Source organism: Equus przewalskii, chromosome 25 (assembly GCF_037783145.1).
Source record: "Equus przewalskii isolate Varuska chromosome 25, EquPr2, whole genome shotgun sequence".
NCBI lineage: Eukaryota > Metazoa > Chordata > Mammalia > Perissodactyla > Equidae > Equus > Equus przewalskii.
In genome coordinates, this window is record NC_091855.1 from 15,033,033 (window position 1) to 15,048,717 (window position 15,685).

The 15,685-nt window shown below is 55.1% G+C and overlaps 1 protein-coding gene and 1 long non-coding RNA gene across 3 annotated transcripts in view; both read left to right on the top strand.

Annotated features, from left to right (window-relative positions):
• GALNT16 (polypeptide N-acetylgalactosaminyltransferase 16) overlaps positions 1–8,083 on the top strand; it is an 87,720-nt gene extending 79,637 nt beyond the window's left edge. For both annotated transcript variants that reach the window (XM_070594135.1, XM_070594134.1), the window contains 3 exons: positions 1,153–1,294; positions 2,261–2,383; positions 5,842–8,083. In XM_070594135.1, coding sequence (XP_070450236.1) covers positions 1,153–1,294; positions 2,261–2,383; positions 5,842–5,979 — 403 coding nt within the window. In that variant the 3' untranslated portion in view covers positions 5,980–8,083. The remainder of the gene's footprint in view (positions 1–1,152; positions 1,295–2,260; positions 2,384–5,841) is intronic.
• A 2,617-nt stretch (positions 8,084–10,700) lies between these two features.
• Positions 10,701–12,286, top strand: LOC139079392 (uncharacterized). The gene is made up of 2 exons (XR_011532998.1): positions 10,701–10,780; positions 11,624–12,286. It is a non-coding gene; the product is annotated as an uncharacterized lncRNA (long non-coding RNA).
• The last annotated feature ends 3,399 nt before the right edge of the window (positions 12,287–15,685 follow it).

The window sequence follows — 15,685 nt, forward strand, 5'->3', positions numbered from 1 at the left end:
TCACAGAGTTGTTTTTAAAGGCTAAAGGGTTTTCCATGCTGCAGATGAGTCAGAATTTATTTAGCCCATCCCCTGTTGTTGGATATCTAGAAATTTCCAATGATTTCAGTATAATCAACCACTCTGAGTTGAATAGTTGTTTGTTTGTTTGTTTGTTTTAGTGAGGAAGATTGGCCCCAGGCTAACATCTGTTGCCAATCTTCCCCTTTTTGCTTGAGGAAGATGGTCTCCGAGCTAATATCTGTGCCAATCTTCCTCTATTTGATGTGGGATGCTGCCACAGTGTGGCTTGACAAGTGGTGCTAGGTCTGCACCTGGGATCTGAACCTACGAACCCCAGGCCACCAAAGCAGAACACGTGAACTTAACCACTACGTCACCAGGCCAGCCCCTGAGATGAATAACTTGTAAACTAAATCTCTGCAAACACCTATAATTATTGAGTTCCCAGAAGTGGGATGGTTAGGTCAAAGGCATGCACATTTTTAAGGCCTTTGATACATAATACCACGTGGCCCTCAGGAGATCTGGGCCAATTCATGCTCTCACAGGCACGGTTTGAGAAGACCCAATCCCCCAGCTATTGCCAAGACTATTGATAATAAAAACAATAATAATATATGCACACACACACAAATATGTATTATTTTATACATAAATAAACATATATAAACACACACATATATATACATATATGGTAAACACTGGTAACTCTCTCATAGGTGTTTCTTTAATCATTAGTGAGATTGAACACATTTTCATATTTGTGTATTTTAAATTTGCCTCTTTAAAGCAACCCCTTCCTGTCACTTTGAGATTGCTTACTGAACCCACCTTTAGGCCCCCGCCCCTCCCCAGGCTTTCCTCTCCCTGGACTGAGGAACCCCAGGTTTCTGGCCCGAGCTTTCTCCCCATAGGGTCCCCAGGGCAGTCCATGGGCTCCCGGAGCTGCTCAGCATCCAGTGGGGCGAGGCCCAGTCTTCCCAGAGCAATGCTGCCCCCTCACCGTCCCCTGCCTACCTCCTCCTGCTGGCTGGGCCTGCCCCCCAGGGCCCCTCCCACAGAGACTGGCACCCTGGAAGCTGACTGGGCGCTGCCCTCTGGGTGAGCCCAGGGGCCGAGGCCCCATGTGACAGCTGCCTTTTCTCTCAGCGTGCCAGTGAAGGAAGTGCTTCCCGGCATCATCAAGCAGGGCGTGAACTGCTTAGAGTCCCAGGGCCAGGACACGGCTGGTAACTTCCTGCTTGGAATGGGGATCTGCAGAGGGTCTGTCAAGAACCCCCCAGCGCCCCAGGTAAGCTGCTTAGGACCTCCAAGTCAGGACCGGGAGTGGGGCGAGGGGCTTCCCTCTGCTCATCCTCATCCTCTCTCTGTCTACATCCTCCACAAACACCCTTTCCCAGGGACCCTGCAAGCTTTCCTCTCTCACTCTGTTCCTTGGGTCTGCTCCTGCCACGTTCCCATCCCCTTTCCAGCCTGTCACACAGTTGCCCCCTGAGTACAGCCGCTTTCTCCTTGCAGAGGGAGAAATGCTGCCCAAACAGCACCCAGTTCTCTCCTGGGACACAGCTGTGGGAAGCTCGTTTGATGCGCAGCAGGGCCTCCAGGACTCCTGTCTCTACACACGTGTGCAACATACGAGTGTCGATGCAGCCATGTCAAAACTAGAGCAGGTCACGCAGACCCGGGCATGGCCCAGCGCCCTGGCCGCCCTGGGCCCCTGTCCTGTCTTTCTCCTCTCCCCCAGTGTCCCTTGGTACATCCTTGATTGCCCTCTGGCCAGCTCCAGCTAAGCTCCCTCATCCTAATATTTTATTATGAAAATTTTCAAAAATATAGAAAAGTTGAAAGAATTGTGCAGTGAATACTCATACACCCACCACTATTATTTGTAGGAAATTCTACCAAAATACACAGTATATTTGCTTTATCACCTGTGTTCCCATATACCCATCCATTGCTGTGTTGTTGTTTTTTTTGAGGAAGATTAGCCCTGAGCTCACATCTGCTGCCAATCCTCCTCTTTTTGCTGAGGAAGACTGGCCCTGAGCTAACATCTGTGCCCATCTTCCTCTACTTTTTTATACGTGGGATGCCTACCACAGCATGGCTTGCCAAGAAGTGTCATGTCCACACCCAAGATCCGAACTGGTGGAGCCCGGGCCGCCAAAGTGGAACATGCACACTTAACCGCTGTGCCACCGGGCCGGCCCCCATCGCTGTGCTTTTTGACTCGGCCTTTCTGCTCCCTGTCTTGCAGGCATGGCTGTTCAGTGACCACCTCATCCAGCAGCAGGGGAAGTGCCTGACTGCTACCTCCACCTCCGTCTCCCCCGGGTCCCTGGTCACACTGCAGGTGTGCAACCCGAGAGAAGGCAGGCAGGTAAGCCCCTTGCCCCTGGGCACAGGATGGCCAGCAGCCCCAGGGGGACACGCAGCGGGGGTGGCAGCCCCTGCCAGGGGAGCCCAGGTTGAGACATAATAGACCCAAATAAACCCTCCAGAGTAAGACCTGTGGGGGCCTGAGTCAGTGTCTAGGTCAAGTCTGTTACCTTACTCATGAAGAAATGCTTCTGCAGGTAAGCGTTTGTTAAATGTCCCGCCTGCCAGCCGGAGAGCTCTGTGAGGGCAGGGACTATTTGTCTTGTCAATACATTTCCTAGCCTCTGACAGTCACCACAGCCAAAATAAGTGCGAGCTTTTACTAAGAGCTTGTGCTCAGAGTTTTACGAATCTCATTTAACCCTCCCAGCAGCCGAGCGACTCACTTTACAGATGAGGAAACCGAGGCTCGCTGAATTTAAGAAGCGTGTGTCAGGTCACACAGCCTGGAAGGGGTAGGGCTGGGCTTCAAGCCCAGGTCTGTGTGACCTCTAAGCCCACGGTCTTAACGCAGCACATAGCAGATGTTCAGTAGGTCTTTCTTGCCTGCTGCCTGACTGGGGAAACTGAGATGCAGATACAAGGATTTCCAAGCTGTCATGCCAGACTCACATGAGCACAGCCTTTTCCATGTGTCAAACACTCATCCACCCTGTCCCCATTAGTTTTGGGAGACCGGTCAGACCCACTGGTTGAGGAAGAAATGGATGCTCAGAGAGATGAAGACATTTGCTCAGGGCACACAGCAGCCAGTAAGAGAGTCAGCCCGGCTCCCACCTGTGCTGCTCTCTTCCTGGCTGGGAGGGCTGCCCCTCTGCCCAGGGAACAGGGTGCAAAGGCCAGAGGTCAGGTCCAGCTCTCCCTCTGCCCGCCCCTTCTCAGTAGCCCTCCCTGGGCCTGGCCCTGGCCAGCGGTGGGGCAGTACACAGGGCGAGGAGGGTGCCTGGCCCTCTGATTTGGTCTGCCGGGTTTTCCTCCCACCTGCTTATGTTTGTCTCGGTCAGCTTTTTCTTTAGGGGTGATTGGAGGTTTGCTTTCCATTCTGGAAAAGAAGCCAGACCCTCTCTCTGCAGCCTGTGCATGTGTGTGTGTGTGTGTGTGTGTGTGTGTGTGTGTATGCACGTGTGCATGTCTGAGAGATCTGTGGGCCACAGCCTGCTTGCTGGGCCTGCTGGATGCTTCTAAAGCACTTTCTGGTTGGAGGGATGCAGCTTGTCCCGCCAGCCCCCAGGCTGCCTGCCCTCTGCCCCTGCCTTGCAGTGAGGGGGAACCTCAGGTTCCCCTTCACCTAGAGCACAGACCTTTCTGAGGGTCAGGCCTGGAGCCCACTCCCAGCACCTCCTTGCTGAGGCAGAGCTCCCAGGGCACCCACCACTCGAATACTTCTCCTCTGGGGCTGATGCATCCATTTCCCCTTGGCGCTGACCCAGCCTGAGGGGCTCATGGGAATCTCCCTTGACCCCGGTCATTCTGCTCCTGCAAGTCCTGCCAGGCCCCACAGCACCCTGGGCACCCGTGTCCCTCTCCTCCAGGAGGACATGATGAGCAGCTCTCCCACGGCCAGTCCCTTCTAGAATCTGGGCCTCCCTTCTTGTCACTTGTTGGCCTCGTTTCTGAGGCCACTTGGGTGTCGGGTATCCATGAGGTCCCTATGCACTAGAGCGGGTGATGGAGTCAGCAGGTCCTAGCTCTGTCACCCCCCTCACCTCTCTGAGCCTCAGTCTCCTCATTTATAAAATGCCTCTGCCTCTGCTGACCTTGCAAGGACTCTGCAAGAACCGAGACTGTGGAAATGGGAGAATGCCATGAGGGGATATTGTTACTCTGGCCAGGCCAGAACTGAGTGGCCAGGAGAGTTGGGGCAGCCCCAAGACTGTGCCTGATGGCACCAGTAGGAAGCGAGAATCCTGTGATTTGGGGAGACGTCCTAATGACTGGGCGGTTCATTCATTCATCTATGCATCATCCTTCATAAAACTGCAACAGGTGCCTACCTTGTGCCAGGGAATGTGCAGATCATGTTGGCCACAAGGAGAAAAGAAGGACATGGTCCAGCAATGCCCAGCTAGGGAGAGTGTGGCCAGCTCCTCCCAGTAGGTCAGAGACTAGGAGAGCACAAGGCAATAGGATGCTGTGAGTTCCGGGGGACCAAAGGCCCTGTCCTACCCACGACTCCTGACCTTTAGGCCAGGGACTCCTCTCTCCTGCGGCCACGTGGGCCAGAGAGGCTGGATCTCAGCCCCACACCTCAGCCCTGCAATCCTAAGGGCAACCCGGGCTCCAGACCCCCCCGCCACCTTCTACTCCAGATGCACAACCCAAGTTGGTTCCCTTCTCTGCCCACCCCACGGCTCCCTGCGGTTCTAGCCCTGGCCCTGCAGCTGGCGCAGCCCATCTCCCTGCTCCCAGCTGCCCCAGCAAGAACATGGCCCCTCCCGCTCAGAGCCTTATGGGCTCCATCCATGTGCTCCCCAGCACTTCCCACTTCTTAGGGAGGACAAAGTCGATATGGGAAGAGAGGAGAAGGATGCAGGGGAGGGAAATAGGAGAGAAACCAAAATACAGAACTATCTCGCTTTTTATTCTTCCCTGAGCCTTGAAACCCGGGTCTCAGCCTCTCGTCCCTCCTCCTAAGTGTCCCAAACAACACTCCAGCCTCCATTCATAGGAACAACTCTTCTCCCGCTTGCCAAGCCCAGGGAAGGGGAGGCAGGAGGTGGGGGCACGGACCCAGGAGCCCCTTCATGACTCTGATAGGGGACCCAAGTGCTCCCACCATCCCGCCAACCTCACTCGTCATCGCTGCAGAGACAGCGGCCAGTTCCCACTGAAGAGAGTGTAGGCACCTGGCTGCACAGTTACAGGCCAGGGCAGAAGCTTAGGTGACAGGAAGAAGAAATCTTGCTTGAAGAAGTAAAAGATTCACCCAGCCCAGGCCGCAGACTCAAGTGCCTGCAGGGGGCGGGTGGGGAGGCCCTGGAGGAGAAAAGCAGGGACCAGATAGGACTCATGAACTGAGACCAGAGCCCCACCTGCAGTGGCGAGCAGGGCTCAGCCTCAACCAACTGATGCCACAGGAGGAACTGGGCCCAGGTCTAAAGAGAAGCTGGAAATGCAGATTTTTATGTCACAACTAAGCCAAATTTAAAATAAACTGTGCAGGCCACACAGAATACATCTCTGGGTTAGATTCATTCAGCCCACGAGCCTCTGATCGAGACAGTAACTTCCTGCCAAACTCCAGAAGCAAGAGAGTATCAGAAGGGATGGGGCTTAAAGCTGGTGTGGGGGGTGGGGGAGCCTCGTGTATAGGGGACACAGTCTGTTTTGAATGAGAGGTGTGTGTCCAGGTATACACAGGGCCATTGACACACATGTGAAATGAAGGTACGGATATTATTATTATTTTTGATCACTGTTTTCTTGTTCCCCTCCTTCCCCCTCTACCTCTCCCCCCAGAGATGGAGGAGAAAAGCCTCTTTCATCCAGCATTCGGTCAGTGGCCTCTGCCTGGAGGCCAAGCCCTCCCAGCTGGTGACCAGCAAGTGCCACGCTGACGCCCCGGCCCAGCAATGGCAGCTGTTGCCGCACACATGACGGTAGCCCTGGGGCCTCCTGTACCTTTTGCATGAGACTTTGGGACTGGAAGGGGGTTAGGGTGGGGGGGTGTAAAGCGGGCCGTTTCCATCTTACATTTCTGCCGGAACCATCAGCAAACACCCCTGCCACGACATACGTTTCTCCAAAGCTTGTATGGGGAGGCGCAGGGGGACATGCCCCGATGCCCTGGCCACCATTGTGGCCTTGCCTGGGGAGAGGAGAAGGTCAGGATGCTGGACTGCTGCTGGGGAGAGACTGGGAAGGTCCCCGGCCCTTTCTCCCCTCCCTTTGCCCTCCAGGGGGCCTGGACAGTGGTTTGAGGGCCCTCCTCTTGTTGGCTGGAGAGAGCAAGGACAGAAGCCCACCCAGGGCCCTGGCGGGGTCCTGGGGCCATCCCATGGGATTGGGCAGGAGAGGAGAATGTGGGCAGCATGAATGGGGATCCTGAAGCTGAGGAGAGAGGGGCAGCCTGCGGGCAGGGCAGGTGGAGAACAGGAAGGAGAGGAGAAGCTCAGTGGCCTGTCCCAGGCAGCTGCTGGGTTGGGTGCGGGAGGGATGGGATCCAGGGCAAAGGATGGGTAATTTGCAGAAGGATATGGGTGGCAGAGCAAGCCGAGCCCCAGAACATGGGTCTCCTCCTGAGGACCCCATCCCCCGCTTGCTGTACCAGCCCCAGGGTGTGTGCCCCCCGTCCTGCACTCTGGACCCCACATTCTTAGTAAGAGGTTGCAGGGGGATCTTCAGGGATAGCCTTGGAACACAGTTTATTGAACAGATCCCATTTCTGTTTGGCCATGTGTCAGGCCAAGACCTCTCCCTTGGGCCTTAATGACCAGCTGGTGCCCTGTCCCCCTGTCTGGGCCCACTGTGACGACTCTGTAAGGACAGGCAGCCACCAGGCACGACTGAGCAGCCCCATCCTCATTCATAGTTTTTGACTCCTGCCTTCTCAAAAGCCTTTGCCTCTGCAAGTAGAGCATTATGGGGTCGGGTGGCCAGTAAGAACAGGACCTTCTTTCTGGGGCGTAAACATTCTCCGAGTCTTCAGGGAGTAAGTCATGCAGGCTGAGCTTCATCCTCACCCTCGCCCCCCAACTACTGGAGGGAGGCCCTCAAGGCTCAGCCGCTGCAGTGGGCCAGGAGGCCGGCTGGTGGCTCCTGCTTGTGTAGAGAGCTCCCAGTTCCTTCTCACAGCCCCTGGGCCTCTTTTCCCTACCCCATGGCCTGGTCTTGGAGCCACTTCTGCTGTTCTCCACGTTCCTCTTCCCCCACCCCACTGGCTCAGGCACTGTGATCTTGGCCAAAAGACTGGTGGTACCAGGACCCCTCAGGGGTCCCTCTCCCAAAGCAAACCAACCTGGGGCCCTCTAGGGAGTCCACAGATTCCAGAGGGCCTAGGAATCTCCTGAAATTGTCCTCCAAATAGCACATGTGTGTGCACATATGCATTTCCCTGGGGAGAGGGTCCATGGATTTCCCCAGCTTCTTACAGAGGTCCCTGCACCCCAAAGGGTCTGAACCTCAGCTCTGGACTGGAGCTACCATCCACGTGAGCTGCCGTGCCCCTCTCCCTCCCTGGTGTGCCTAAACTGCCATCGTCCTGCTCTCTCCATGTGGCCCTTGGGGCCAGGAGCCAAGTGTCCACGGTCCACAGCGCCCGCCCTGGAGGGCTCTCAGTGGCTTCCCCTCACCTCCTGGCTCTCAGCAGTATCCTCTCAGCAGTGCTCCTGTGCCCCAGTGTGCACCCCCTGGGCTCACCAGCGTGGGGCCCTTGGCCAGCCTTCTCCCGTCCTCCGTTGTGATGTTTCATCTGCCACCATCTCCGTGGTGTGTGTCCACTCCAGTGGGCAGCATGGACCTTTGGGGATGGGGAGGGTGGGCTTCTCTCACTGAATGTAAGAGGACTACTTCTCAGAGAGCCTTCGAGAGGCCCCCTCCCTGTGGTCAGACCAGGCTCGGCACGTGTCAGTGTCCTTTGTGGGACTCAGCCCTATTCTGTTTTGCTTTTCCTCTTCTTGACCAAAGCATGTGCCACTAGCTGTCCCTGAGGACCTTTTCTTTATGGAACACACACCTGGAATAAAACCACTTCTCATGTGTACACATGCACCAGCGCCTTCCTTTCTGACTCCAGGGCCAAGCCCTTCAGCGCCACCCTCCCCTGCCTCGTGGGGAAGTTGGGGCCTCTGTTCTGTAAAAGTGAAACTGAACACGCTCAGGTCTAAGCCCCTCCTGCACCTGATAGCTTGCTCCTCAGCCTGCGTGCGCTGTGGTACCCCAGGAACTCCTGGACGACAGGCTGGCTGCTTGGGGGGAGCCAGCAGGTGGCCCTGCTGCTTGGGAAGGCTGGGACCAGAGCCTAGGCTCCTGTGGCCTCATTGTGGGGCCCTAATTGGGGCTTCAAAATGGAAACCAAGGGTTTTCTCCAAATGATTGCCTTTTGCCAGCCCTCTCTCCTTCCCCAGGCCCCAGCCCTGGCCCCTCTGACCTTCCCCCCAACTCCTCTCCCACACAGGAAGGTAGTGGTAACAGTGCAAGTGTGACAATCTCCCTGGGTAGAAACAGCAAAATAATTCCAGAAAGAGTCCTACCAGCCTAGCCTTGTTTGATGGGGTAGCAGCTGCTCTGCCTAATGTTTCCATAGAAACAAATGCAAAACCCCCAGCATTTCTGTGATCAGAAGCTGAACCTACCCAGGTAAAAATAAACGCGGCTTCCGAGCACATGTGAACGGCAGCAGGCAGGCCGGTGCGCGACTAACCCTCTCCTGAACGGATGCAGCCATTTCCACCCCAACCCCCACCCTGTCTCAGAGCTGCTCAGTGGTGATTCCCCAGAATTTCTAGCCACCAGGCCTCAGGGGCCTGGAGCAAAGACCTGGGGCTGGTGACAGTTCCAGGCACACAGTGTGGCTGCAGAGTCCAGCTTGGCCTAAGCTGGGCAAAGGCAGTGACTTATTGCAGAAGACTCTGGCCGCAGTCTCTGTCAGTCCGTCTGTCCTCTCAAGGAGCACAGCCCACTGCCCACTGCCTTCTCGGGCCTCCCTCCTGGCCAGACTCTGCCAGCTTTCCACTTTCTGTTTATTTTTACTCCCAGCCTTAAAGGCTCTCAGGCTGCTTCTTTTGCCCTCCTCCAAGCCTACCTCTCCGGAGGCCCATTTTCTCTCCCACTCCCTTTCTTTTCTGGAAACAAAGGTTGTTAGCCTTTAGCAGTTCCTGGAGGACTCGGCAAAAGCCCTTGGGCTGACCCCTTGCAACAGGCCTTACATGACCCAGAAGAGAGAGTATCCCAGAGCACAGGCGTAGGGGGCGGGAGCAACATCTGCACGGGGCCAACCTCTCGTTTGTCCAGCAGGGAGGGGTTCCTCCATCCCCGGGCCTCTGTGGCTTGGCTTCTGTGTTCACAAAGGCTGTTCCCTGGGCCCCTCAGTAGAGGTCTCCCCATTTGCAGTTGGGAGAAGTAACCTAGACATCTCTGTCCTCCAGGGGGTCTGGACCCCCATGCCTTCAAAGAGTCTTCCAGCACTGCATGGGGTGTGGTCCTTTCCCGCTTGTGGAACAGGAAAGGAAGCCTGGAAAGGAGAGGCTGGAGTTCATAATGTCCACAACTTCATTCCCGACAGTGTTCTCAATGTCTTTGGTATTTGTGTGTCCCCTGTGATGGTCTGAGTCAGTTTCCTCCAGAAGGAGGGAGGGGGACCCAGGCGGCTTGTCTCATCTTAAGAGATCTTCACCGCCAGGCCCTCAGCAAAGACCTCGGGAAGGAGCGGGGAGGGGCCGCTCCCTCCTGGTCTGGCAGGCGTCCTGTGTGCATGGCAGACTGAACGGAGGCTCCGGCGCCCTCTGAGGATGGCCCTCTGCTGTGGAATTCAGCCCCGTGAAGTGGAGGAAGAGTGCAGAAGGAGTACGGGCTCCAGAGGCCCGATCAGCTGGGGCCGCCCCGCTCTGCCGCTTCCTAGCTGTGTGGGCCTGAGCAAGTCAGCTCGTCTCGCAGCCTTGGTTTCCTTGCCTGTAAAATGGGGGTACTCGTAGCCCTAGAGGGCTTTTGTGAGGACTGATTTGTTCAACAACTGCAAAGCATCTTGCCCTTTCTAAATGCTTAATAAACATGTGTTATTGCTGTTAATAATCAACATTTTCTGAGTGCCTGCTACATACGAGGGGTGATGACACAAAAGTAAACAAGATAGAAATGGGCCCTGCCCTTAAGAACAGGTATTCTAGCAGAGAGAGGGCCAAATCAACAGACAGCCCTAACAGCACACGATTGAAACCACAGGGAAGGTGGCAGCTATGGGAGCGAGGGGGCCTCTCACTGTGGCCTCGGGGCACATTCTGGGCAACACCTGCCTCAGGCTGGGTAAAGGGTGGGCTGGTGAGGCCTGGTGAGCTCAGTTGTCCACAATAGCCGGGCTGGCAGCTCGATGGGTAACTGCTGAGTGGCCTGGGCTTTTCACCCAGTGCACGCAGCATTGTGGCAATGTAGACCAATCTGTATTTATAGGGGAATTCTAGAAGGAAGCTATGGGAGCCATTTAAACCCAAAAAAAACATGCCTTCTGTTTCTTGAGCCAGTGACCATTCCTCTGGCTCATTTTTCTTCCTTGGGGAGGGCAAAAGAAAGAGTGGGACCAGGTGGCCTGGAAAATTCAGGGATTCTTATCTGGAGAGAATGAACACAAAATGACCAGGAGGTTTTCTCTTTCCTCCCTGGCTCAGGTTATCTCTGATGCCCTCAAGCCATCTGAAAACCAGACCTGTCTTTCAACAATTCTTCTTTCAAATAAGTGTCTCTCAAGGTGCGTCCAGATAACCTGCTGGGATCACTTGAGATAGTTGTAATCATGTATATTCCTGGGCTCCGGCCCAGACCTGCTGACTCATGTGTGACGAGTGGCCCGGGTGGTACAGATGTACGTTGAGTCTGCAATTCTGAAGCAGGAGGGAGAGGGAGCCTTGAAGGGGAGTCAGGATGGGCCCAGACTCCACAGTGAGTACGCTGCACTCGACCTCTCTGCAAGAAGGGGAAGCCAATGAGAAGGCAGGCCAGCCCTGTGCTCCGTACTGTACTTCCCCTGGGAGCAAGATGAGTGGCGGCACCAGATCTAGGAGCCAGAGGTCTGAGCCAGAACTGGCGCCCCCTTATGGAGAGCAGCAGTGGACAAATGCCCGCAGCCAGGAAACCTCCAGTTGGACAGGAAACCAGGGCTGGCAGGAGGGTCTGGGGTTCTGGGTCTAGAACCAGGAGGAGGTTGCTTGGGGCCTCCGCCGGGGCCTCTTCCCACCATCAGGTTAGAGGCAGCTCCCAGCGTTGCAGGAGGCTTGCCGATGTGTGCTGGCCTGCAGGCCACACAGCCCTCTTGGGAGGCTGCAGAGCTCCAGGTTCCTCTGCTCGCGATGGCAAGGGCTGCCCTTGCCCCAGGATGACTGCTCTCCAGAGCCTTGCTCTCCATGAGGGTGGCAGTGTGGGGGCTGTCAAGGTTCAGTCAGGTCACAGTAAGTGGTGGGGGCAGCAGGTGGAGCAGCAGAGTGGCACTGGGAGCTCCCTCCTGGATATGTGCGTGACCTTGGCCCGGGGCTCCCATCCTGCAGCTGTCGGGTGGAGGGCGGGGGACTGACGTCTTTCTTTCTCATGGATGCAGGGGAGGTGAGCAGACGCTGGGCAGCAGTTTGAGCTTGGGGAGCCCCCTCAGGGGTCATGCAGACTCTCACACTGTGGCAGCTTCACCATGCACATCATCAAGCCCACAATGATGTGCTGAGCATCTCCCCACAGAGGACTTGCAGTGGGCTCAGAAGAGCCCCGTAACCACTGATGGTCAAGGCTGTCCAGCACCAGACACCAGCCAGCCAGGCCAACCTCAGCTCCCACCTCTGTTCACCCTGCAATCCAGGCAAACTGACTTGTGTCCTGTTTCTGAAGTTGCTTTCTGCCTTCTCTTGTCTGTGCGTTTGCTGTTCTTCCCACTGTCTACCTTGTCATCTTCATGGGCCGAATGCCAATCACTTTCCAGACAAAGGCTGCCTCCCACCTGTCTGAACAAAGCCTCTCTCCAGCTTGTTTCTTCCGCGTCTTGAATGTTCCTTTCCAGCCGCGGTGAGCGCCTTCCTCCTTACGCTGTGATGTGGTCTTGTCTTCTCTAGTCCTTACTTGTGTTCTCTTTCCTGTTAGACTGCAGCTTCTTAATAACAGGGCCTATGTCTGCTCCAGCTTTGTACTTCCCACAGCCAAGCACAGAGCCTGGCGCTCACGCTCCCAGGAAATGTTGGCTTGCCCAATGAAGGAAATAAAAATTTTAGCTGGGTCGGCTTTTGTTTGTTAGTTTTAGTGATAAGGCATTTTTGCATTTAGGGATTATTACATTGCACTGAGAAAGCACTTAGTCTATATATGTTCATTTTTCTCTCACTTCTTAAAAGCTTGATATCTTCACAACTCCACCCTTGCTACTTATTGTCTCTAAGCCCTCAACAACCAGATGTTGGTGATGCTGAGGGCTGACATGGATTGAGCATTTCCTGGGTGCCCAGAACTTGCTATGGCTACCATGGATATTCCCACATTTGGTCCCCAACACTCCCCATGGGGTAGGTTCTGGTATGCCCACTTTACGGATGAGGAAGTAGGGGCTCAGTGAGGAGAAGAAACTCGCCCAAGGACAAATAGCGAGGTTTAAACTCAGTCCCACAGAAGTGTAGGTCGGTGGTTCTCGAAGTCCCAGACCAGCAGCATCAGCATCACCTGGAAACTTAGCAGAAATGCAACCTCTTGGACCCCACCCAGACCTACTGAATCAGAAAGTCTGGAGGTGGGGCTCAGCCCCCTGTTTGACAGGCCCCAGGGGATTCTGATGCACACTCAAGTTTGAGAGCCACTGGTTTGGTGACGGAGATGGGTCCTTGTCCCCTGACTGGAGGGCATGGGTCACCACCTGGCACAGAAGGCTCAGAGAGCTGATGCCATGTGCCGCAGGCCTTGCCTCTGCTAAGCAGGCTGCCTCCCACACAGCTCTGGGCTTGACGGATCTCTCGGGGCCCGGGGTGGGTGGGTGTGAGGCTGGGCCAAGGTTTGCCGCTCAGCCAGATGCCACATGCCAACCCTACTTTGTGTGATTTATGAGTTTCTTCCCCGGCACCAGCCACAGATGGCTGACTCGGTTATAGAAGCGCTTGCTTTGCAGAAGATTCATTAATCAAGGCATCAGCACTGCACCTCCCGGCCCGCAGGATGGGCATATGTTTTACCGCGAGTTACAGGGCAAAGTCCTTTCTATGGCGCATCTGACTGATGACATTCACAGCCAATACTGTCACTTATCACCAGTCACTGAGATTCACACATTTTAGCTTCTTTAATCCTGACAACTCTCTCAGGTAGGTATTTTCATTATCACTATTTACAAACTAGGAAATTGAAGCCCAGAGAGATTAACACACTTGCCCCAGATTTACCCGGCTAGTAGGAGGTGGAGCCAGGATATAAAATGAGGAGGTCTGACCCAGCGTCTACACTCTTTACTGCCCTTTATTGCCTTTCACACATTAGTTCGTATCCTCATACCAACCCTGACACTTTTGTATTGTTATTTCCCCATCTTGCAGTTAAGGAAATTGAGGGCCCATGCAAAGCTCTCAGTCTCACCTCTAAGCCTGAGCCCTGTCCCCCCAACCCTACATCCTTTCAGAATGGCCGATACTCAGAAGCCTGAGAGGAAGGGTGCGCCAGGGTTGGCTCTACTACCATCATCTACAAACACAGGAACAGGCTGAGAGGCCAATATGCCCAAAGTCACAGAGTAGGAAATGGCGAGCGCCAGGACTCGGCAGACCCCTGAACACAACGTTCCATGACACAGTGACAGAGGCAACTGCTGATGGCTCTGCCTGGTGCCAGGGGTCTTCTCTGGAGCCTGGAGGGTGAGACCCCCTGAGTGACCTGGCCCCACAGGCCAGGGCTGCTTTGCCGCAGCGTCTGCTTTCTCCCTGCATCCCGGCCAGGGCTGCTGTTCCCCAGATGTCTTCCTGGCATTAAGGTTCTCTGATCTGCACTATCTCTCCCAGACACTAGCTTTGTGCTTGTTCAGGTGGATCTCCTTTTGCAGGCCTGAGCCTGTGGCTTCATTCCCCTGACGTGGGGACTTGAGGGTGCTTCGTGGAACCCAGTGGGTTCACGTAGTTTTCACCAGGCACCTGGGTCCTCTTTGCATGCTCATCAAGCAGCTGGGCTTACTGTAGATGTATTATAACCAAATGCGTCCATCTGAGTTCTTTCTTGGCTCCTTTACGCTGTGACAGCAGGGGTGGAGAGGAGAGTTCCTGCCTTGCTGTGAGAGAACAACTGCTCCAGCTCTGCCCAGCCATTTATGAGCCAGGTGACCTCCAGTAAGCCACTCAAGCTTCCTGAGCCTCAGTGTCCTCAACTGCAAAGTGGGGGTGATGTGGGGGAAGCTCAGATGAAAAAATGTCTGTGATTGGGCCTTGGAAGCTGGAAAGCACATGCAGTGGCCGGAACACTACGGAGTGTTCCTCTGACCCTGGGGCAGGCCAGAGCTGCTAGAGCCCAAGGCTGGGGACTTTCCAGCTGCTGAGGACATTCTTGAGCCATCAGGCCTTGCAGCTCAGACACGGCGGCCCAAGGCAGTGGGAAGCCAACCAGGAAGGAAGAGGTGGGGAGTGCAGGCGTCCACTTGGTTCCTAAGCTGGAAATCGCTGACCTGGCTGTGGAAGCTTTTTGGTGGCACCTGCTTTTCCCTTTGAGAAGCAACGAAAGTACATTCAGCAGTAGATTCAGTTCGATGTTCCAACTGGCTTTGAAAATCTTCAGACTAGTGGGGACGGCCAGGATGGGAGCCGGGAGGGAGGGTCACGAGGCAGGAAGTGGCTCTGACTGTCTGGGGTCTTCGGAGCAGAGCTGCCCCTCTTGCAGCTGCATCCCAGCCTGCTGTGAATTAGGGATCACTGGGCCTGCCCCATGGGGCAGAGGAGATGGGGGCTGTGATGACTGTCCTCGGCCAGTGGCCTCTGTCTGTGGAGGCCACCCAGGATGTAGCCTTGCCACTCTCAGAAGGCCTGAGGGAGGATGACAGAACCACGTGGTTGAGAAGGCCCCACAGATATTTATCAATGACATAGAGAAAGCTGTGGTGGGGAGGCTCCTTCCCAGCCCAGGGTCCATCCTGCCTGGCAGGGCAGAAAGAGCAGAGGCTGTGGAGCCAAATAGGCCAAAGCCTGGCTGCTTCTCTCACTTGCTGGGCAGCCTGCCGGCAAGTTACCTTGCCTCTCTGAACCTCGGTCCCCTCACTAGTGAAACAGGGATAATACTTCTTAGGGATGTTGTGAGATTTGAACAAGGCCACATCTGTGAATGGGCTGGAATAAATAAAGAAAAAGGAATACAGTCCCCAAAGGAGAGCCCAAACTCTTTGATGGGAGAAGTATTTGTCTTGTTCGCGGCAGGACCACCAGAGCTTGACACAGAAGACATGGTCAATGTATTTGTTAATGAATGAGTGAACAAGTGTAGCTCTGTGTGAGGCAAAGGAGCCTCTGTGGGAAGGCCTTGACTCCAACCCCAGCCCCAGTCCCGGCCCCAGGGTCCCCAGGACTCCAAAAGGGGGTATGTGTTCAAGACAGGCACATGTCAGGCTTGTCGGCTTTGCAGACAGAGGAGTCCTGTCAGGCGTGGCTCTGAGAGAGGGACAAGC